Source organism: Macaca thibetana, chromosome 11 (assembly GCF_024542745.1).
Source record: "Macaca thibetana thibetana isolate TM-01 chromosome 11, ASM2454274v1, whole genome shotgun sequence".
Taxonomy (NCBI): Eukaryota; Metazoa; Chordata; class Mammalia; order Primates; family Cercopithecidae; genus Macaca; species Macaca thibetana.
The window spans coordinates 116952737-116976724 of NC_065588.1; the positions used below are offsets into that span (position 1 = coordinate 116952737).

At 48.5% G+C, this 23988-nt stretch overlaps 4 protein-coding genes across 8 annotated transcripts in view; 1 reads left to right on the forward strand and 3 right to left on the reverse strand.

The window, feature by feature from the left end:
- CABP1 (calcium binding protein 1) overlaps positions 1–4102 on the forward strand; it is a 219151-nt gene extending 215049 nt beyond the window's left edge. For all 5 annotated transcript variants that reach the window (XM_050748086.1, XM_050748085.1, XM_050748087.1 and 2 more), the window contains one exon: positions 3905–4102. In XM_050748086.1, coding sequence (XP_050604043.1) covers positions 3905–3930 — 26 coding nt within the window. In that variant the 3' untranslated portion in view covers positions 3931–4102. The remainder of the gene's footprint in view (positions 1–3904) is intronic.
- Positions 1–23584, reverse strand: part of TRIAP1 (TP53 regulated inhibitor of apoptosis 1) — a 252413-nt gene extending 228829 nt beyond the window's left edge. Inside the window, exon 1 of the mRNA XM_050748219.1 lies at positions 23581–23584. The gene's annotated coding sequence lies outside the window, so the exon portion shown is untranslated. The remainder of the gene's footprint in view (positions 1–23580) is intronic.
- Positions 1–23988, reverse strand: part of SRSF9 (serine and arginine rich splicing factor 9) — a 298394-nt gene that overhangs the window by 211406 nt on the left and 63000 nt on the right. The window lies entirely within an intron of this gene.
- The window catches only part of POP5 (POP5 homolog, ribonuclease P/MRP subunit), a 250079-nt gene that overhangs the window by 84090 nt on the left and 142001 nt on the right, over positions 1–23988 (reverse strand). The gene's annotated exons all lie outside the window — the stretch shown is intronic.

The window sequence follows — 23988 nt, forward strand, 5'->3', positions numbered from 1 at the left end:
CAGGAGGGCTTTTATCCTGTTCTTTACCTGGGCTAAGTTCTGTTAGCCCAAGGGACATTCTTCATGACCCGACAGTGGGACTCCTTCCTCTAGCACCTTCCCTGGTTCCTCAAACTGCACTTCCTCTTTTCCGGGTTTTCACAGCACTTCAGACTCACCTGTTCTTCACACTGACCCCTAACTGCTGGTTAGAGTTGTATTCCCAACTGACTCTGGACTTTGAAAGAAGAACCCTATTTTTTAAATATCTGCATTTCCTGCGTAACACAGCTAGTGTTCAGTAAAAGCTTATTTATTTATTTATTATTTTAAGACAGGTCTTGCTCTGTCACCCAGGCTGGAGTGCAGTGGCATAATCGCGGCTCACTGCAATCTCTGCCTCCCGGGTTCAAGTGATTTTGTGCCTCAGCCTCCCGAGTAGCTGGGACTATAGGTGCCCACCACCATGCTCGGCTAATTTTTTGTATTTTTAGTAGAGACAGGGCTTCACCATGTTGGCCAGGCTGGTCTCGAACTCCTGGCCTCAAGTGATCCACCCGCCTTGGCCTCCCAAAGTGCTGGGATTATAGGCATGAGGCACAGCACCTAGCCTCAAAGGCTTTCTTTTTAAAGAATCAATAATAATCATAATAGTTATCATTTACTATACACTTATGTGCAGTCATTGTACTAAGTAGCTTTACACATACTATTACATTTAATTATCACAGTGACCCTATGGGTTGCATTATTATAACCTCGTGTTACAGATGAGGAAACTGAGGCTCAGAGAAGTAATAGAACTAGCTCAAGATTGCCCGCCTATTAAGAGGCAGAGCTGGGGCACAGCCCCAGGCCTGAAATCACAGCAGAATGCAGTCTTGTGCATGACACCATGCGAGGCACTAGGGGATACAGGGAAAGGGTAAAATGGTGACTCTGCGCGCCAGGAACTTGCATGCTGAGCAGAAAGACAAGAGAAGCATGTGCCAGAGATTGTGAGTGTCCAGAACACAAAGGTTGGGAGGTTTTCTCTCAGGAGCAGTCAGCCTTCAAGGCCGGGGAGCGTGGATAGTTGGATAGAAGGCCTTATTGTCACCAGATCTGAAAATCTCAGGTCTCCCTGTATCCAGGTAGTGCCCACCACAGATGATAGCCTTGCTCTTGAAAGCCTGGCATCCCCCATTCATCCTACGAAGATGCATTGTAAATCTGCTGTGTGCTAAGATCTGGTCTCTGCCTCAAAGAACCCAAGCCCAGCAAGAAAACCAGAGAAAACAATAGCATAATCCATGTGTGCTGGGAGAAACACAGGGGGCTGCGATAGAGGGGGCACCTGTGCCAGGCTGCAAAGAGGGATTAGGGAAGACTTCCTGGAGGAGGTTATAAACAATCAGAGCCCCCCAAAATGAGAAGAGCCATCAGGTGAGAGGGAAGGGCAGGTATTTACCCAAATGAGTTGAAAACCTATATCCACACAAGTCTGTACGTAGATGCTTATAGCAGCTTTATTCATAATTGTCCAAACTTGGAAACAACCAAGGTGTCCTTTCAGTAAGTGACGGATAAATAAACTGTGGTACATCCAGACAATGGGATATTGCTCAGTGCTAAAAAGAGATGAGCTAGGCCGGGTGCGGTGGCTCATGCCTGGAATCTCAGCACTATGGGAGGCCGAGGCGGGCAGATCACTTGATGCCAGGAGTTTGAGACCAGCCTGACCAACATGGTGAAACCCTGTCTCTATTAAAAATACAAAAAAATTAGCTGGGTGTGGTGGCACGCACCTGTAATCCCAGCTACTTGGGAGGCTGAGACACAGAATCACTTGAACCTGGGAGGCAGAGGTTATAGTAAGCTGAGATGGCACCACTGCACTCCAGCCTGGGCGACAGAGCAAGGCTCTGTCTCAAAAAAAGAGAGAGAGAGAGAGAGAGAGATGAGCTATCTAGCCATGAAAAGATGTGGTGAAGAGGGGACACAAATGCATATTACTAAGTGAAAAACCAATCTGAAAACACTGCATACTATATGATTTTGTCTATATGCCATTCTGGAAAAGGCAAAACTATGGAGTCAGTAAAAAGATCAGTGGTTGCAAGGGGTTAGAGGGAGGGAGGGATGAATAGGCAGAGCAGAGAGGATTTTTAGGGCAGTGAAACTATTCTGTATGAGGCCAGGTACAGTGGCTCATGCCTGTAATCCTAGCATTTTGGGAGGCCGAGGCAGGAGGATCACTTGAGGTCAGGAGTTTGAGACCAGCTTGGGCAACATGGCAAAACCCTGTCTTTACTAAATACACAAAAACAAAATTAGCCAAGCGTGGTGGCGTATGCCTGTAGCCCCAGCTACCTGGAGAGTTGAGGCGGCAGGATTGCTTGAGCCTGGGAGGTCGAGGCTATAGTGAGCCGAGATTGTGCCACTGTACTCCAGCCTGGGTGACAAAGTGAGACCCTGTCTCAAAAATAAATAAAAAGAAAAAGAAACGATTCTGTAAGATACAACAGCAGAGGATGCATGTCATTATACGTTTGTCCGAACTCATAGAATGTGCATCGCCAGCAGTGAACCCTGATGTAAACTGTGGTCTCCGGGTGATAGCGATGTGCCGGCGTAGGTCGCTCAGTTATAACAAATGCACCCTCTGTGTGGAATGTGGTCGGGGTGGGAGGCTATGTATATGTGGAGACAGGGGTTGCAGACAAAAATCTCCATACTTTCTACTCCATTTGGCTGTAAACCTAAAATTGCCCTTAAAAAGAGAGGCAGGCGCGGTGGCTCACGCCTGTAATCCCAGCACCTTGGGAGGCCGAGGCTGGCGGATCACGAGGTCAGGAGATCGAGACCATCCTGGCTAACACGGTGAAACCCCGTCTCTACTAAAAATACAAAAAATTAGCCGGGCGTGGTGGCGGGCGCCTGTAGTCCCAGCTACTCGGCAGGCTGAGGCAGGAGAATGGCGTGAACCCAGAAGGCGGAGCTTGCAGTGAGCCGAGATCACGCCACTGCACTCCAGCCTGGGCAACAGAGCAAGACTCCGTCTCAAAAAAAAAAAAAAAAAAAAAAAGAGAAAGAGAGAGAGAGAGAAAGGGCTGAGCACGGTGGCCACACCTGTCATCCCAGCACTTTGGGAGGCCAAGGCAGGAGGATTTCTAGAGCCCTGGAGTTTGACGTTACAGTGAGCTATAATCATGCCACTGCGCTCCAGCCTGGGCGACAGGCGAGACTCTGTCTCTACATTAAAAAAAAAAAGAAGAAGAAGAAGAAGAAGGGAGGGGGTACAAGTTGCGCTTTCAGAAAAGCTGAGAGGAGACCAGCCTGGCCAACATGGTGAAACCCTGTCTCTACTAAAAGTACAAAAATTAGCCCAATGTGGTGGTGCACAGCTGTAGTCCCAGCTACTCCGGAGGCTGAGGCAGGAGCATCGCTTGAACCCAGGAGGTGGAGGCTTAAGTGAGCTGAGATTGCATCACTGCACTCCAGCCTGGGTGACAGAGTGAGACTCCATCTCAAAAAAAAAAAAAAAAAAAAAAAAAAAAATGCTGAGAGGTGAGAGAGAGAGAGAGAGCGAGCGAGCCAGCTGCATTGAGGGGCCGAAAAGATCTGCGTAGTTGGAGCACATAGGTTGGGAGTTAGCCCGAGAGATATGGCTGGAGATGTCAGCTAGGGCCAGATCAGGGAGGGCCATGAGGCTGTCAGGAGATTGGAGATTTTCCAGTGGAGAGCCGTGGGACGTTTCCGCAGGGGTCAGATCCGCACATTCGAACCCTCTAGCTGGCTGCTGTGTGGATGGATTGGAGGGGGCGGAATGGATGGGGGACCAGCACAGAGTTGGGGCAGTGGCAATGGGGAGGGGTCTGAAGGCAGCACCCTGGGGAGGCCTTTGGCTGCTGCTTGCTCCCCAGCTGCTCCTCTACCCTTCCAGAGTTTGTCCGGATGATGTCCCGCTGAGGCCGCGGGGGCCCCTCCAGGACTGCCAAGCTCCCAATGGCGGGGCGAAGAGGAGCCAGAGCTTGCCTCACCCGCCGTAGCCGCCGAGAGCCCAGGATGTATTGGCGGATGGGGCCTGCCTGCACCCCGGGGAGGCGCCCACCCCGGACCCCCACCCCTCCGCACTGTGAAAGACTCACTCCTGCAACTGGAAAGCGGGGGCGCCCGCCGACGAGGAGGCCACCGTGCCAAGCCGGCAGAGGTCATGCCAGGCGCCAAGGGCCATGTGCCCAGCTGCTGCTGGCTGGGTGGGCCAGGGAGCCCGCCAGCAGATCCCACACAGCATGTCCGCCCCAGGGCAAAGCCTCCCACCTTCGCTCTGCGCCCCTCCCAGCTCGCCTCAGCCCTGTTATCTCAGAACCAATAAAAATATTTCCAAGAGCAAGACGGCCGTGACGGTCTTTCCTCCTTGGGCCTGGTTAGATGACCCTCATGTTTCCTGAGCACCAACTGCATACCCAGAACCAGCTGTCCTGAGCACCAACTGCATACCCAGAACCAGCTGAGCATTTCTGCATTTGGCATTTTCTATTTGTTTGTTTATTTCTTTTTTTTTTTTTTTTTTTTTTTTTTTTTTTTTTTTTTTTTGAGACGGAGTCTCACGCTGTTGCCCAGGCTGGAGTGCAGTGGCGCGATCTCGGCTCACTGCAAGCTCCGCCTCCTGGGTTCACGCCATTCTCCTGCCTCAGCCTCCTGAGTAGCTAGGACTACAGGCGCCCGCCACCGCGCTGGCTAATTTTTTGTATTTTTAGTAGAGATGGGAGTTTCACTGTGGTCTCGATCTCCTGACCTTGTGATCCGCCCGCCTCGGCCTCCCAAAGTGCTGGGATTACAGGCTTGAGCCACCGCGCCCGGCCTTGTTTGTTTATTTCAAAACGAAGTCAGATGAGGGTTCTTTTGACTTTCCTGTGTTTTCTGTTTTGAGACAGGGTTTAGCTCTGTCACCTGGGCTGGAGTGCAGTGGCGTGATCTCGGCTCACTGTAACCTCCACTTCCCAGGTTCAAGCGATTCTCCTGCCTCAGCCTCCCAAGCAGCTGGGATTACAGGCGCCCGCCACCATGCCTGGCTAATTTTTGTATTTTTAGTAGAAATGGGGTTTCACCATGTTGGGCAGGCTGGTCTCAAACTCCTGACCTCAAGTGATCTGCCCGCCTTGGCCTCCCAAAGTGCTGGGATTCCAGGCATGAGTCTTCTTGCCTGGTCAACATACATTTATTGAGTACCTATTATGTACTCGGTGACTTCCATTCTCATCCGTGGGCCAGAACCTGGGACTGCTAAGGGAGACTGAAGAATGTAGTCAGTTATTTAGCTGGGTACTCAGCTTCCCCAAACAAAATCAGGTTCTATAAGAAGAGAAGCATCCAGCAGGGTCTGTATCACTTCTGACTTTCTGGAACTTCCATACTGGTTGGAGAGACAGACATGAGAGAAACACATCATATAGGATTACAAATTGGGATACCGCTATTAAGTAAAAATATAGGGACCTTTGGCAGGCCTGGCCTCCTCTAGGGAGGTCAGAAAAGGCTTGGCTAAGGAAGTGAAGACAAGGGTTTTGCCCTGGAGGAAATCCCAGTGTGTGCGGACAGACAGATATAGACACAGCTACCATTGGCCAGGCGCGGTGGCTCACGCCTGTAATCCCAGAACTTTGGGAGGCCGAGGCGGGAGGATCACTTGAGTTCAGGAGTTCAAGACCAACCCGGCCAAATGGTAAAACCGTGTCTCTACAAAATAGAAAAATTAGCCGGGCATGGTGGCACGTGCCTGGAGTCCCAGCTACTTGGGAGGCTGAGTCAGGAGAATCGCTTGAACCCAGGAGGTGGAGGCTGCAGTGAGCCAAGATCACGCCAGTGGGTGACAGAGCGAGACTCTGTCTAGAAAAAGAAAGAAAGAGCTGCCACCCTCTCTGCTGCGTGGGAAGATGTGTAGCCAATAGGCCCAGGGTTTGCTTGCTGTGTGACTTAGGGCCGGTCGCATCTCCTCTCTGAACCTCAGTTTCCTTATGTGTAATGTGGGGATGATAAAGGATGGGGTCAGTGCATAGCAAATGCCCTCAGGGCATTGCATGGCATCGCACACCCCAGGGACTGCTATTCAGACTGCAGTGGAATCATGCCATTGAAAAGACCCATTGTAATTCATTTCTATAAGCGAAGTCTTAAAGGAGCCCAAAGGAGAAATTTGTGGTTAGAAGTTGTTCAGAGTTGGCCGGGCGCGGTGGCTCAAGCCTGTAATCCCAGCACTTTGGGAGGCCGAGACAGGCGGATCACGAGGTCAGGAGATCAAGACCATCCTGGCTAACACCGTGAAACCCCGTCTCACTAAAAAATTGGGCGAGGGGCGCCTGTCCGGAGGCTGAGGCAGGGAATGGCCTAAACCCGGGAGGCGGAGCTTGCAGTGAGCTGAGATCCGGCCACTGCACTCCAGCCCGGGCCATTGTTGTTCAGAGTCTTAGACAGGCTTGGGGCACACTTGGGCAGGTGTGTGGGGTGGCCGGCGTACCTCAGGCCATTGGTTCCCAAACCTTAGCATACAGCAGAATCGCCTGGAGCATTTGTGAAGCCCAGATCTGGGCCACCCCCGCAGTGATTCTGATCCTATGTCTGGGGTGCGGTCCATGAATGTGCATTTCTTACAAGTTCCCAGAGGATGCTGATGCTGCCAGTCCGTGGACAACAAGCTGAACAGCACTGCTGTAAATCCTAGACACAAGGGAGGCTGGTGTGCCTCCAGGCAGCCAGGGGAGGCTGCGGGGCTGACGGCTGGGGGTGGGAGGTGGGCAGAGCATCTCCTGCCCCCTGTGCTGCCACAGAGGGACGATGCATATTCTCAGACCTGGCAGGGAATGTGGAGGATCGTGGGCCCCAGTCAGAGGCCCGCGTAATCCTCATGTCCCCGAGGTCAGTGGGGCTGGGAGCTCCAAATTCACTTTAATAATCCAATTCTGAGACTAAGCCCTTGGCTCTGTGCCCTGCTAGGCAGGCCTGCAGCCTTGCCTGCCTCTGTACTAGCTTGGCTCTGACCAGAGACTCCAGAGTTTCACTGTTTCAGAAACACAGTGGACTTGTAGGGCAATTTGCAGGAAGAGGACTTCTGTAGACATCTCTATCAGCTGGCAGGGTGAGCCTCCAGGAGCACCACTCAGGATAGACTTAGGGATAAACTAGGACTCCTTTGTCCCCACTGTGTGGCTGCCTAAAATCAAAGACGTGGGAAGCCCGGCCAACATGGTGAAACCCCGTTGGTACTAAAAATACAAAAATTAGCCAGGCGTAGTGGTGCCTGACTGTAATCTCAGCTATTAGGGAGTTTGAGGCAAGAGAAATGCTTGAACACGGGAGGCAGAGGTTGCAGTGAACCGAGATCACACCACTTCACCCTAGCCTGGGCGACACAGTGAGACTCTGTCTAAAAAATAATAATAAAATCATAGATATGCCAGTTGTGATAAAGGAAGTGGAGAATGTAGCCAAGCTACTGTCCAAAGGCCCCTTCACGCTCAGGGTAGGGGGACCCAGGGCAGGCCTCCTGCCTTCTCCCATGCTGAAGCCAGGACTCCTCCCCATTAATTTGTCTTTTTGTTGGTTTGTTCATTTTAAAATTATTTTTGTTTGCTTTTGTTTTTTGTTTTGGCTCCCGCCAGGAAACAATCTTTTGTTTGTTTGTTTGTTTGCTTTGCTTTGTTTCTTTGTTTATTTGAGAGACAGGGTTTCACTCTGGCATCTAGGCTGGAGTACAGTGGTGGGATCATAGCTCACTGCAGGCTTGAACTCCTTGGCTCAAGCGATCCTCCTGCCACAGCCTCCTGCATAACTAGGACTACAGAGACACACCAGCTGATTTTTACATTTTTTTGTAGAGACAGGATCTCAATCTCTTGTCCAGGCTGGTCTTGAACTCCTGGCCTCAAGGGATCCTTCCACCTCAGCTTCCCAAAGTGGTGGGATTACAGGTGTGAGCCACAGTGCCCAGCAACTTGTCTTATATGTGGGGGTTCCTAGCATGATTGTTTGAAGAAAGGGCTCTGAGACTTTTCCAGGACTGAGATGTACTTTCCTAGGCAGGAGTTCTTTCTGCAACCTGCACCAACACCTTCCCTGGAGGGAGCTCTGCGTGTGTCATCTTAGAAAAGCTCTTTGTCTAAGGCCGAGCGAGGTGGCTCACGCCTGTAATCCCAGCACTTTGGGAGGCCGAGGTGGGTGGATCACTTAAGGTCATGAGTTCGAGACCATCCTGGCCAACATGGTGAAACTCCCTCTCTACTAAAAATGCAAAAATTAGCCAGATGTGGCGGTGCATGCCTGTAATCCCAGCTACGCAGGAGACTGAGGGACGAGAATCACTTGAACCCAGGAGGCAGAGGTTGCAGTGAGCGGAGATTGAACCACTGTACTCAGCCTGGGTGACAGAGTGAGATTTTGTCTCAAAACAAAAAGCAAAAAAACCAGCTCTTCCATTGTGCCTGGGTTTGCCTCCTGGGTTTGCCTCCTGCTGACTCATAAAGGCCAATTTGTCTGCTCGTTCATGCACACACGCACTTGATGTTTATTGAGCTCCTACTGTGTGCCAGGCCCCATGCAAGACTTCCTATCCTCAAGGAGTTCAGACTCTAGCAGGGGAAATAGATCAGAAACCAGACAAATATAATCTAGTGGCCTAAGTGCTACTTATTAGTAGTACCCACTAGGTTAGCCTAGAGCCCCGGAGGTACATAAAAGGCACCCAATTCAATCTGGTGCCTGGTGTGGGGAGGAATGGACAGATCTACTAGGACCTCAAGGATCAGCAGTGCTTAGTTAGGAGAGGTGGGCAGGTGGGGTGGGCGTGGTGGCTCACGCCTGTAGTCCCAGCACTTCGGGAGGCCAAGGTGGGCAGATCACTTGAGGTCAGGAGTTCGAGACCAGCCTGGCCAAATGGTGAAACACCATTTCTACTAAAAATACAAAAATTAGCCAGGCATGGTGGTGCACGCCTGCATTCCCAGCTACTCGCCAGGCTGAGGCAGGAGAATCACTTGAGCCTGGGAGGCAGAGGTTGCAGTGAGCCGAGATTGCGCCACTGCGCTCCAGCCTGGGAAACAGAACAAGACTCTGTCTCAAAAAAAAAAAAAAAAAAAAAAAAAAAAAAAAGAAGAAGTGGTGGTCAGGGGCACAATTTCTAGTCTGGGAACAGCATATGCAAAGGCCCTCAGGTAAGGGAGAGTGTGGCCCTTTTGGGAAACTAAGTGGAATTTTGTCTAACTGACGTACTAGGTTGGAGAAAGGAGCAGAGAGAGGTGACGCTCAACAGAGAGGCAGGACCCCATCCCTCCACAGACCTTGGAGTGTGAGAGGCTCAGATGGGAACTCTGAGGGGCTGCCTTCTGGCATTAGCCAGGCCCACGGCCACAGAAGCGCTGGAGCTATGAAGGGCTCATCTTTGGGGACAAATCTGTCCAGAAGATAGAAGAAAACCCAGGCAGCTGAGGGTAGCCGGGAGGTGTCCCCATAGCAGTGTGGTTAAAAGCATTAGCTGCGATCAAAAAGCAGAGCCAGGCTGGGTGCAGTGGATTGCGCCTGTAATCCCAGTGCTTTAGGAGGCTGTGGTGGGAGGATCACTTGAAGCCAGGGGTTCAAGACCAGCTTGGGCAACGCAGAGAGACCTCATCTCCACAAACAATTTTAAAAATTAGCCAGGTGTGGTCGCACCTATAGTCCCAGCTACTTGGGAGGCTGAGGTGGGAGAACTGCTTGAGCCCAGGAGTTCGAGTCTGCAGTGAGCTATGATCATGCCACTGTAGTTGCCACTGTAGTCCAGCCTGGACAACTGAGCAAGACTCCATCTCAAAAACAAACAAACAAAAATACCAGAAAGCCAGACATTAGATACCACAGATGAGAGAACACACCACCAACCCCTGGGGTTGCTGAAGGGATCAAATCTGAATCTGATCATGCCTTGAGATCCAGCTGACAATTTGCAAAAAATCCAGGGGCAGAGAAACATGTTGAGCTGTACCATGAGGAGGACATCAGTTTTTGACATCCACAAGCTCCAAACTGGAAAAACAATACAGGTCAAATGACTCACATTCTTCAAAGCAAATTACAAGAAAAAGAAAGAGATGGGCTGGGTGTGGTGGCTCACACCTGTAATCCCAGCACTTTGGGAGGCCAAGGCGGGTGGATCACCTGAGGTCGGGAGTTCGAGACCAGCCTGACCAACATGGAGAAACCCCATCTCTACTAAAAATACAAAATTAGCCGGGTGTGGTGGCACATGCCTGTAGTCCCAGCTACTCGGAAGGCTGAGGCAGGAGCATCGCTTGAACGCAGGAGGCAGAGGTTGCAGTGAGTTGAGATCGCGCCATTGTACGCCAGCCTGGGCACCAAGAGCGAAACTCCGTCTCAAAAAAAAAAAAAAGATGGAGAGAGAGAACTTATAGATCAAAAGAGACTAAAAAGTATAGTGTTTTAAAAAATGGACCTGACCAAATGATAGTATCTAGGGATGTGCACTTGGGTGAAAAAAAAAAAACAAAACCAAACACAAAGAAACCCAAGGGAGTCCGGGCGCAGTGACTCACGTCTGTAATCCCAGTACTTTGGGAGGCCGAGGTGGGTGGATCACTTGAGGTCATGAGTTCAAGACCAGCCTGGCCAACATGGCAAAAACCCGTCTCTACTTAAAACACAAAAACTAGCCAGGCAGGGTGGTGGGTGCCTGCAATCTCCGCTACTCAGGAAGCTGAGGCACGAGAATAGCTTGAACCTGGGAGGCAGAGGTTACAGTGAGCTGAGATTGTGCCATTACACTCCAGCCTGGACGACATAGTGAGATTCTATCTCAAAAAAAAAAAAAAAAAGAGTGACCCAAGGGAATTATTACTCTAAAAGTCAGGAAAGTGGTTGCTTTTAGAGAGAAGGAGGGGAAAAGCTATGATTGTGAAGGGGCACAGAGAGGAGCTTCTGGGATGTCTGACGAAGTTCTATTTCTTAACAAGTAAGGTGATTACAAGAATGTTTGCTGGAGTATCCCTTCATGCCCCTTGGAGGTGCCTGCTGCCTGCTTCTGCACTCCAGCTGATGGCTGTCTTTCCTACAGAGGGGACAGGGGTCTGAGTATCATGACTGAGGGATGAGGTTTGATGTTAACAAGCACATGTTTTTTGGCAGGGCAGGGTAGCCATGCCTGTAATCTCAGCATTTTGGGAGGCCAAGGCGGGTGGATCACCTGAGGTCAGGAGTTCAAGACCAGCCTGACCAACATGGTAAAACTCCGTCTCTACTAAAAATACAACAAAAATTGGCAGGGCATGGTGGTGCGCACCTGCAGTCCCAGCTACTCAGGAGGCTGAGGCAGGAGAATCGCTTGAACCCGGGAGGCAGAGGTTGCAGTAAGCTGAGATCCCGCCACTGCACTCCAGCCTAGGCGACAGAGAGAGACTCCCTCTGCCACCCCCCTCCAAGAAAAAAAAAAAAAAAAAAAAACAAGAAAAAAACACCAAAAATACCAAGCACTTGGTTTCTGACCCCAACTCTGCCACTTAAGGGAGTTAAGGGATGTACATGTATAGGATGTATGTGTGAAGGGAGTCCCTCACTATTTTTTTTTTTTTTTTTTTTAGTTTTTTTAAACATCAGGGTTTTGTTTTGTTTTGTTTTTGAGGCAAAATCTCACTCTTTTTTTTTTTTTTGAGGCAAATCTCCTGCTGGAGTGTAGTGGTATGATCTTGCCTCACTGTAGCCTCTGCTTCCTGGGTTCAAGTGATTCTCCCGCCTCAGCCTCCCAAGTAGCTGGGATTACAGGTGTGCACCACCACGCCCAGCTAATTTTTTGTATTTTTAATAGAGACGGAGTTTTACCCTATTGGCCAGGCTGGACTCAAACTCCAGACCTCAAGTGATCTGCCCGCCTTGGCCTCCCAAAGTGTTGGGATGACAGGCGTAAGCCACTGCGCCCGGCCATTATCTGTTATTAACGATAATAATATCATCTATCCTGTGGGGTGGATATGAAGAAATAACCCTTGCATAATGCTGAGTGGAGGGCCTGGCTCAGGGCCCTCACACACATGCTTTGTTCCCTCTTCTCATTTAGAGTTGCTTTTTCCCTGACACTCTTTGAATAGCTCACTGAAGCTCCGCCTCTCTCATTCTCCTGCCTTCTGGGGTTGCCCACAACCGCGCCCGGCTAAATTTTTAGTAAGACGGGGTCGTTTCGATCTCCTGACCTTGTGATCCGCCCGCCTCGGCCTCCCTTACCTATTGAAGGAAGGAAGGAAGTCACCACCACAGTTTATTTGTATTCTTCAGAGCACATATGAAATCTCTGGCCTGAGATATTTATTATATAACAATATGTTTGTATTTGCTTATTGTTTGAGGCTCCCTCCCACTTACTAGAATGTAAGCTCCATGTTGGCGGAGAGCATTTCTACCTTGTCCAGCATGGTATCTTCAGTGTCTAGTAGGCACTCAGCAATGATTTATTGTATTGGGCAGGCACAGTGACTCGCACCTGTAATCCCAGCGCTTTGGGAGACCAAGGCAGGCTGATCACCTGAGGTCAGGAGTTCGAGACTAGCCTGGCCAACATGATGAACCCCCATCTCTACCAAAAATACAAAAATTAGCCGGGCATGGTGGTGGGCACCTGTAATCCCAGCCACGTGGGAGGCTGAGGCAGGAGAATTGCTTGAGCCAGGAGGCAGAGGTTGCAGTGAGCTGAGGTTATGTCACTATGTTCCAGCCTGGGCAACAGAGTGAAACTCCATCTCAAAAAAAAAAAAAAAAAAAGAGAAAAAGAAAAAAAAAAGAGATTTATTGTATAAATGAACAAAATCCATGAATATATAAATAAATAATTTGTTCACTTCTGTATCATGTGTCTCTCCAGGCTGGCTTAGGAGGAACACAAGGGCACAAATCTTGTCTGGCTTGTTCTCTCCTGTGTCTCCTGAAGCCCTTGCACTGTCCAGGTGCATACAACGTGCTCAGTAAATCTCATCACATGGATACGAAGCTCAGGGTGTGGTGCGGTAGCGGCATGAGGGCGATGCCATTTGCGACCACGGCCCTCAGGTACAGGAAGGGCTCCAGGCCCCCTCCCTGGTGGCTCTCCTGGCCTCAGGTCTCCCTCTGCTCCAATTCTGGCTTTTTCTAAATCATTTCCTTGTGCTTCAGGGGCCTCAAAGTCACAGGCAGGGCCATGAAATGGGCAAAGGTAAAGAATTGGGAACTGGACAGACCTAGATTCTAGTTTTTTGTTTGTTTGTTTTCAGAGACAGGGTCTCACTCTGTTGCGCAGGCTGAAGTGCACTGGTGTGATGTTGGCTCAGTGCAGCCTCGACCTCCTGGGCTCAAGGGATCCTCCCACCTCAGCCTTCTGAATAGTTGGGACTATAGGCATGTGCCACCATGTCTGGCTAATTTTTTGTAGAGACAGGGTTTCGTCATGTTGCCCAGGCTGGTCTCGAACTCCTGATATCAAGTGATCTGCCTGCCTTGGCCTTCCAAAGTTCTGGGATTACAGGCATGAGCCTCAACACCTGGCCTAGATTCTAGTTCTTGGTCATTTACAGTCGCTGAGACTTTGAGCCAATTGCTGAAGCCTCAGTTTTCCTTATCTGTTCAAAGAGAGATAATAATCAAAATAACAATAACAATATATCTGCCAAATAAGGTGTTGGTGATCAGATTGGGTAACAGACATGAAAGCCCAATACACATTGAACAGTCTCATACACATGTGTTGTCCCTGTTATTAGTAGCTACAAATTCTTTTTAAAAAATTGTATGTATTTAAGGTGTACAACATGATGTTTTAGTATAGTAGTTACAGATTCCTGAAACAGCCATTGAGAGCCAAATTCTAGGGTAAAATTGGAGTTTTAGGGAAGGAATGTTAGGTGTCCCCCAACATCTGTTCTTCTCATCCTCCTTAGTGACAACAACTCTCAGTTTCTACGACATTTTGAATCAAGATTATATTTCTCAGCTTCCTGTAGAGCTAGGTGTGGTTTCGTGCCCATGTTCTGGCTAATGGAATATGTCTTAGTCTGTTTTGTGTTGCTATAAGAGAATACTTATGACTGGAAAATAACAATAGAAGTTTATTTGGCTCATGGTTCTGGAGGCTGGGAAGTCCAAGAGCATGGTGCTGGCATATGGCAAGGGCCTTCACGTTGCATCATCCTATGGCAGGAGGCAGAAAGGCAAGAGAGGGTGAGAACTAGTGAGCAGGAAGGGGTCCAAACTTGTGTATATGAAAAAGCCACTCTCATGACAACTCACTCACTCCCACAATGATGACATTAATCCAGTCATAAGGGCAGAGCCCTCATGACCTAATCACCTCTTATCAGACCCTACTTTTCCACATTGTTGCATTGGGGATTAGGTTTCCAACACACAGACTTTAGGGGACACATTCAAACCACAGCAGGATAGAAGCAGTTGTGTGTAACTTCTGGGAAGCATCCTCTTTAAGGAGACAGCTAGTCTCCTTTGCCTTCCTTCCTCCTTGCTGGCTGAAATGTGGTTTTGTTGCCTGGAGCTTGAGCAGCCATTAACCATGAGGAAGAAGTCAGTGTTGAAGATGGGGGAACAACGAATTGAAGGACCCCCAGTCTCTGACAGCTTCTGGAAGCCCCCCTAAAAGCCCTGCAGTGCTCCCTTCAGATTCCTTTATAAGAAAAATAGAAGACATTTCTGTATCATTTAAGCCCTTATTACTTTGAATCTTTCTGGCACTTGGAATCAAACTTAAATAGAACAAAATTACTCTTCATAAGACTTACCAGCTATGTGCCAGGCATTCTATTAAGCCCTTTACAAATATTAACTCATTAATTATCACAATAACTTTATGAGCTAGCAACACTATTTTCTCCATTTTACAGGTAAGTCTTGGATATTTCATGGAAAGAGGAAGGAAACAGTTCTTAAAATGTTTTCTAGGCCAGGGACAGTGGCTCACATCTGTAATCCCAGCACTTTGAGAGGCCAAAGTGGGAGGACTGCTTAAGCCCAGGAGTTTGAGACCAGCCTGAGAAACATACCAAGACCTCATTGCTACAAAAAATAAAAGCATTAGCTCAGCACTGTGGCACGTGACTGTAGTCCCAGCTACTTGGGAGGCTGAGGTGGGAGGATTATTTGTGCCCAGGAGATCAAGGCTGTGGTAAGCAGTGATTGTGCCACCGTACTCCAGCCTGGGTGACAGTGAGACCCTGTTTCAAAAACCAAAATAAAATTTAAATGTTTTATTTTTAGTCGCTGTATCAGTCTGTTTTCATGCTGCTGATAAAGACATACCCAAGACCGGGCACTTTACAAAAGAAAGAGGTTTATTGGACTTACAGTTTCACATGGCTGGGGAGGCCTCACAATCATGGTGTAAGGCAAGGAGGAGCAAGTCACATCTTACGTGGATGGCAGCAGGCAAAGAGAGAGCTTGTGTGGAGAGACTCCCATTTTTAAAAACATCAGATCTCATGAGACCCATTCACTATTATGAAAACAGCATGAAAAATACCAACCACCATGATTCAATCATCTCCCACCTGATCTCTCCCACACACATGGGAATTATGAAAGCTACAAGATGAGATTTGGGTGGGGACACAGAGCCAAACCATATCAGTCCCTGTCTCTGTTCATTCTTTCATTCAACAAATATACACTGAGCACCTATCTTCCAGGTCCTCTGCTGGGTGTTAGGGATATATGAAAAAAAAAAAAAAAAAAAAAGCTCCAGTGCGGTGGCTCATACCTATAATCCTAGCACTTTGGGAGGTCAAGGCAGGCGGATCACCTGAGGTCAGGAGTTCAAGACTGGCCTGGCCAACATGATGAAACCCCATCTCTACTAAAAATACAAAAATTAGCCGGGCATGGTGGTGGGCACCTGTAATCCCAGCTACCTGGGAGGCTGAGACAGGAGAATTGCTTGAACCTGGGAGGTGGAGGCTGCAGTGAACTGAGACTGCACCACTGCACTCCAGCCTGCGTGATGGGAGCGAGACTCCATCTCAAAAAACCAAAAACAGCCTTGATTCCTAGTCTCATGGAGATAATTGTCTAGACTACTCTGTCCAATATAGTAGCCACTAGCCATATGTGGCTATTTAAATGAATTAAAGAATTAGTTCCCCAGACACAGCAGTCACATTTCACCTGTTCAATAGGCACATATGGTGTGGATAGACTACCTTCCCATCGCAGCAGAATGCTCTCGTCTGCAGGGGCAGCTGGCAGGTAACCTGGCCATTTATAATTCAATGTGCAGGTGCTGGCTGTAGGACTCCTTGTTACCTGCCAATGTGTCCGGATCTAGGAAAGAAACTGAAAAGAATAAAACAGCTGCTTTCTTTTTGTTTCTTTTCTTTCTTTCTTTCTTTCTTTTTTCTTTCTTTCTTTCTTTTTTTTTTTTTTTTTTTTGAGGCAGAGTTTCGCTCTTGTTGTCTAGGCTGGAGTGTAATGATGTGATCTCGGCTCATCACAACCTCCGCCTCCCGGGTTCAAGCGATTCTCTGGCCTCAGCCTCCCGAGTAGCTGGGATTACAGGCGTGCACCACCACACCTGGCTAATTTTGTATTTTTGGTAAAGATGGGGTCTCTCCATGTTGGTCAGGCTGGTCTTGAACTCCCGACTTCAGGTGACCCGCCTGCCTCAGCCTCCCAAAGTGTTGAGATTACAGGCCTGAGCCACCGTGCCCGGCCAGCTTTATTTATTTCTGAGTATGTGTACTTTAGTCCTTTTTATTCACCATCTCACTCTGTCTTTACACCTCATTTCCAGGTGAGGAAACAGGTTCAGAGAAGGAATGTGACTTGCCAAGCTTACACTGACATTGGGTAGTAAAGACCCTCCTGGCGTTCCTGACTCAACAACTGTGTCCTTAACACAATGAGAAAAGTCTGGGAGACGATGATACAGGCAGCTAACAAGCCGAGTGCAGTGGTACACGTCTGTAATCCTAGCTACTTGGGATCAATTAAGGCCAGGAGTTTGAGTGCAGCCTGGGCAACATAGTGAGACTCTGTAAGTCTGTAAGGCATTCTCTTGAAGTTTGTGGGGATTTTTTTCTTTTTCTTTTTTTTTCCTGAAATAGAGTCTCACTCTGTTGCCCAGGCTGGAGTGCAGTGGCGTGATCTCAGCTCACTGCAACCTCCGCCTCCTGGGCTCAAGTGATTCTCCTGCCTCAGCCTCCCGAGTAGCTGGGACCACAGGCGCCTGCCACCATGCCTGGCTAATTTTCGTACTTTTGGTAGAGACAAAGTTTCACCATGTTGGCCAGGCTGGTCTGATCTTCTTTTTTTTTTTTTTTTTTTTTGAGACGGAGTCTCGCTCTGTCACCCAGGCTGGAGTGCAGTTGGATCTCAGCTCACTGCAAGCTCCGCCTCCCGGGTTCCCGCCATTCTCCTGCCTCAGCCTCCTGAGTAGCTGGGACTACAGGTGCCTGCCACCTCGCCCGGCTAAGTTTTTGTATCTTTAGTAGAGACGGGGTTTCACTGTGTTAGCAGGATGGTCTCGATCTCCTGACCTCGTGATCCGCCCGTCTCGGCCTCCCAAAGTGCTGGGATTACAGGCTTGAGCCACCGCGCCCATATGGTCTTGAACTTCTGACCTCAAGTGATCTGCCCACCTTGGCCTCCCAAAGTGCTGGGATTACAGGCATGAGTCACTGTGCCCAGTCTTCTTTATTTATTTATTTATTTATTTATTTATTTATTTATTTTTTGAGACAGAGTCTCACTCTGTTGCCCAGGCTGGAGAGCAGTGACATGATCTTGGCTCACTGCCGCCTCTGCCTCCTGGGCTCAAGTGATCCTCCCACCTCAGCCTCCCAAGTAGTTGGGACTACAGGCATGTGCCACAATGCCCAGCTATTGTTTTTATTTCTTGTAGAGATGGTGGGGGGTGGGGTCTCACGATGTTGCCCAGGCTAGTATTGAACTCCTGGGCTCAAGCGATCCACCTGCTTCAGCCTGCTAAAGTGTTGGAATCACAGGCGTGAGCCACAGTACCCAGCTGAAGTTGCTTTCTATTGTACTCGTTGCAACTCTAGGAGGCTGAAAGTTATCACCATCTCATTTACAGATGAGGAAACCAAGGTGCAGAAGGGAAATGACTTGTCCAAGGCCACCCAGATGGGCAGGCACTTGCTTTTTCTGTTCTCTGCCTAGACCATGACCACCCTGGGGCTGGCTGGCTTTTTCACTGTGACTCATATCCTCTTGGGGGAAGCGAAGACACGCCAAGTCCATTCTCTCTCCTGCAAAGTTGGGGACTCGGCCAGGTTTCTCAGTTCGAGTTGCACCCTGAGGGCCAGGACCAGCAGACACGGCGGGCTGGCTCCCCACCTCTCTGGATGGCTCTGGTCCCTCTGTGGTCTAACTCCCAGATGCCCAAGATGAGCAAACTTGGTCTTGGAACCAGACCACCCACCTCAGTTTCAGGGCTGGCAGGACTGGCTCCCACCCCTGCCCTGTGTTTGCCTTTTGAACTTTAATTGTGAGCTTATTTTTAAGGGGGAAAAATATCCCATAAACTTAAAAATAGGCAAGACTTAATTAATAGTACTCTTTGTTCTTCTGATCCTTATCTGGACAGGAAGACACAACCCTTTTCAGTTTTATGGTCAAGGTGAAATTGCCTCTCAGGGCTCAAACACAGCTGCTTCATCTTCCCCTTTTGAACTCTGGCTCCCTTTGGTTTTTTCTCCCTTGGGGAGAAGGGTATTTCCCACTCCTTCACCTCAGCACTTCATCAAGGTCTTTTCTATTTATCAGATCGTCAGCGGTACATGTTATAATTATTTCTTCATACATAATTAATAGCTTCTGTGCACTGAGGACTTCGATGGGCCAGGCACTCTGAATGGTTCCTAACAGCCCCACATGGCAGGTTTTCTAATTATATCCATTGTACAAGTGAGACAACTGAGGCCCAGAGAGAAGAAATGACTTTCCAAGGGCCATACAGCTCTAAGAAGTGGAGCTAGGCTTTAAATCCAGGTCTCTATGCCCCAAACACCCACGACTATGGTTTACCGATCATTTAGCTATGCGCTCAATGGTCCCACAATGCTAATTTTACAAACCACTTCCTGGACGGGCGTGGTGACACATGCCTGTAATCCCAGTACTGTGGGACGCTGACGGGGGAGCAGATCACTTGAGGTCAGGGGTTCGAGACCAGCCTGGCCAACATGGTGAAACCTTGTCTCTACTGAAAATACAAAAATTAGCCAGGCATGGTGGTGCATGCTTGTAGTCACAGCTACTTGGGAGGCTGAGGCAGGAGAATCACTTGAACCCTGGAGGCCGAGTTTGCAGTGAGATGAGATCACGCCACTGCACTCCAGCCTGGGTGACAGAGCAAGATACTATCTCCAAAAAAAAAAAAATCCTTCAATTTTTTGTTCATTTAAAATGTCTTATTTTCAACAATCCTACAAGGTGGGCACAATTATTCTCTCCATCCCACAGATGAAGAAACTAAGGATCAGAGAGGTGAATTCATTTACCCAAAGTTACACAGTGATTAATGGCAGAGCTGTGATTTGCACCAAACTATGTTTGCTACATAGCCAGGCTCAAAGGAAAAGAAGTATTTTAGATGCCAAAACATTGGATTCTGGCTGTTCATTGTGTGACTTTGGACAAATTACTCAATCCTCTGAGCTTTAGCTTCTCATCTGCAGAAATGGGGACATGACCTATTTTTCCAATGTTTTGAGGTCATTAAGAGCATCAGATAAGTAGGAACCAATGATTATCGAGAAGCTGCTCTGTCAGGGCCTGGGTTTATATGCCTTATTTCAGTTTTGGATGAAATTTTAGTGAATTTTGGACCAGGCACCGTGGCTCATGCCTGTAATCCCAGCACTTTGAGAAGCCCAGGTGGGCAGCTCACTTGAGGTTCGGAGTTTGTGACCAGCCTGGCCAACATGGTGAAACCCCAACTCTACTAGAAGTACAAAAATTAGCCGGGCATGGTGGCACATACCTGTAATCCCAGCTACTCAGGAGGCTGGGGCAGGAGAATCGCTTGAACCCGGTAGGCGGAGATGGCAGTGAACAGAAATCGCACCACTACACTCCAGCCTGGGCAACAGAGTGAGACTCTGTATGGGGGGGGCGGAAATCTCTTCCATGTCGTCTGCATTTTCTACAAAAAATGTATCTTTCTTTCACAGAGGAAAATAACTGCTGCCCATTTAAGAACTACCTATTTAGTCCTTACATCAATGCGACGTGCATTTCAGGAGAAAGGAGACTCAGCAAGAAAGGAAGTGATGTGACCGGGAAGCCGTTGAGGAAGGAACTGAACCCAATTCTGTCTGTCCTCCAAATTTTGGTTCCTGTTACTCTACCGAGGGCAAGTCCTCCATCCTGAGAGAGTGCTGGAGGATTTGCAGAAATGTTTGCATCAAACCAGCCCCAGCTTAAGGAGGGGAGAATGCAGCCACCCCAAGTGTTTCTGGGCTCTCAGATGGGGATGACCTTCCACAGCAGGGAGGGGAAATGGGAGGCTGGAGCCCAAACTCCTCATTGCCTACAGATAAATGGCCTGGGCCCAGGGCCACCTAGGGACTGACACTCTTCTCAGCTTTCGCAGGGCTCAGACTCCCTGCCTTCTGCATGATCCGTCCTGAGAGCAAACCTGGGGCTATCTGGGGACCCCTCTGGGTCAGTGCTTTTGGATATAATCCTGCCCTGGGTTCGGGCCCTCTAGCCTGACTTTGACCTTTTTGTCTTCTGCCCCCATCCCTATCGAGGCTCGTGCCTGTAATCCCAGCACTTTGGAAGGCCAAGGCACAAGGAGAGCCCAGGAGTTTGAGACCAGCCTGGGCTATATAGCAAAAGACCTCATCTCTACAAAAAAAAGAAAAAAAGAAGTTTAGTGGGGCATGGTAGCACAGGCGTCTAATTCCAATTACTAGGGAGACTAAGGTGGGAGGATCCCTTGAGCCCGGGAGGTAGAGGCTGCAGTGACCCATGATTATGCCATGTACTCCAGCCTGGGCAACAGAGTGAAACCCTGTCTCAAAAAAAAAAAAAAAAAAAAAAGGTCCCGGCACAGTGGCTCACACCTGTAATCCCAGCACTGTGGGAGGCCAAGGCGGGCAGATCACCTGAGGGCAAGAGTTCAAGACCAGCCTGGCCAACGTGGTGAAACCCTGTCTCTACTAAAAATTCAAAAATTAGCTGGATGTGGTGACATGCCTGTAGTCCCAGCTACTCGGGAGGCTGAGGCTGGAGAATCGCTTGAACCCGGGAGGCAGAAGTTGCAGTGAGCCGAGATCGCGCCACTGCACTCCAGCCTGGGCAACAGAGAGACTCCGTCAAAAAAAAAAAAAAAAAAAAAAAAAGGCATAGATCTAACAGCCTTTTACAGTACAATATGGGGGTCCTACTCCTGATACCACCTCAGGTGTGCAATTTTTTTTTTTTTTTGAGACCGATGCTTGCTCTGTTGCCCAGGCTGGAGTACACTGGCACGATCTCAGCTCACTGCAACCTCTGCCTCCCAGGTTCAAGTGATTCTCCTGCCTCAGCCTCCTTAGTAGCTGAGACTACAGGTGCAAACCACCACGTCGGCTAATTTTTGTATTTTTAGTAGAGACAGAGTGTCTCCACGTTGGCCAGGCTGGTCTCGGACTCTTGACCTCAGGTGATCCGCCCACCTTGGCCTCCCAAAGTGCTGGGATTACAGGCGTGAGCCATCACGCCCAGCCAAGAATTGAGGTGCTGCAGACTCGTACAGACTTGCAGCTACAAATAATTTTATCAAGAGTTCCTAAAAGCATATATCTGGGACCAGGTGCTGTGGCTCATGCCTGTAATACCAGCACTCTGGGAGGCTGAGGTGTGAGGATTGCTTGAGCCCAGGAGTTTGAAATAGCTTGGGCAACATAGCAAAAGACCCCATCTCTACAAAAACATTAAAAAAAAATTAGTGGGGCATGGTGGCACATGCCTTTAGTTCCAGTTACTTGGGTGGCTGAGGTAGGAGGATCCCTTGAGCCTGGGAGGAAGAGGCTGCAGTGACCCATGATTGTGCCATTGTACTCCAGCCTGGGCAACGGAACAAGACCCTGTCTCGAAAAAAAAAAAAAAGCATAGATCTAGCAGCCTCTTACAGTACAAGGTGGGGGTATAAGTTCAGAAGGCAAGAATTCAAGAGACTTTCTTTTATTTATTTATTTTGAGACGGAGTTTCACTTTTGTTGCCCAGGTTGGAGTGCAATGGCACGATACCAGCTCACCACAACCTCCGCCTCCCGGGTTCAAGTGATTCTCCTGCCTCAGCCTCTTGAGTAGCTGGGATTACAAGCATGCACCACCATGCCTGGCTGATTTTGTATTTTTAGTAGAGATGGGGTTTCTCCATGTTGGTCAGGCTGGTCTCGAACTCCCAACCTCAGGTGATCCACCCGCCTTGGCTTTCCAAAGTGCTAGGATTACAGGCGTGAGCCACCATGCCCAGCCGAGACTTTCATTTCAGAATAACAATCGGTTGAGTGCCTTGGCTTGTGCCAGGCACGAATCTGTCAAAAATAAAATCAGATCAAGTTAAAATTTCAGGAGTTAATTGTGCATACAAAGGAAGAGCCTGTGAATTGGGAGATTACAAGATTGGCAAGAAGTCGGAATTGACAGCAGTTATAGCACAAGAGGAAGTATTTTGACCCTTTTCATGATTGGCTGACATATTTTTTCAAAGACAAATAGAGCTGTTCAAGCTGATTTGTCTATGGTTGATTGGTTTAATTCCGTGGAATCATGCTAATAAGGGAAGAAAACTTATTCTTGTGCTTTATGTTTAGAGTTAGCATTTTGGAAAATCAGGTGCTCAAGTTTTGGTTATGTGGCTATGGTGGCTGTTCTCAGAGTATCTAAACAATTGTTTCAGCTCTTATTTATCAATTCTAATGACTTTATTATATGCATTACCATCTTCTCCTCTCTTCTTCATGTGGTTGTATTACCTTCTTTAATCCTCACGTCTGCCCTCTGAAATAGAAACTATTCTAGGCCAGGTGTGGTCACTCACACCTGTAATCCCAGCACTTTGGGAGGCCAAGGCAGGTGGATCACTTGAGGACAGAAGTTCAAGACCAGGCTGGCCAACATGGAGAAACCCTGTCTCTACTAAAAATACAAAATTTAGCCGTGCATGGTGGTGCATGCCTATAATCCCAGCTATTTGGGAGGCTGAGGCACAAGAATTACTTGAACCCAGGAGGCAGAGGTTGCAGTGAGCCGGGATCATGCCACTGCACTCTAGCCTGGGCAACACAGTGAGACTCTGTCTCAAAAAATTAGTAAGTAAAATAAACGATTCCAGTCATGTGCCACATAACATTTCAGTTAATGATGAGCCACATACACGATGGTGGTCCCGTGAGATTATAATATTGGCTATATATAGGTATATATATGTGTATATATATACGTGTTTTTTTTTTTTTTTTTTTTTGAGACAGGGTCTCACTCTGTCACCTAGGCTTAAGTGCAGTGGTGCGATTTCAGCTCACTGTAACCTCTGCCTCCCGGGTTCAAGCGATTCTCCTGCCTCAGCCTTCTGAGTAGCTGGGATTACAGGTGCGCCCCCACCATGCCTGGCTAATTTTTGTATTTTTAGTAGAGACAGGGTTTTTCCACATTGGTCAGGCTGGTCTTGAACTCCTGGCCTCAAGTGATCCACCCACCTAAGCCTCCCAAAGTGCTGGGATTACAGGCATGGGCCACTGGGCTGGCCAATACTGTGTTTCTACTGTATCTTTGTTTAGATACACAAATACTTACCATTGTGTTCAACTGTCTACAGTATCCAGTAAGGTAACAGGCTGCATAGGTTTGTAGTGTAGGAGCTATGGGTTGGACCATATAGCCTAGGTGTACAGGAGGCTATCCCCACCTAGGTTTGTGTAAGTACACTCTGTGATCTTTGTACAATGACAAAATTGCCTAATGATGCATTTTTCAGAACGCATCCCTGTCATTAAGTGATGCATG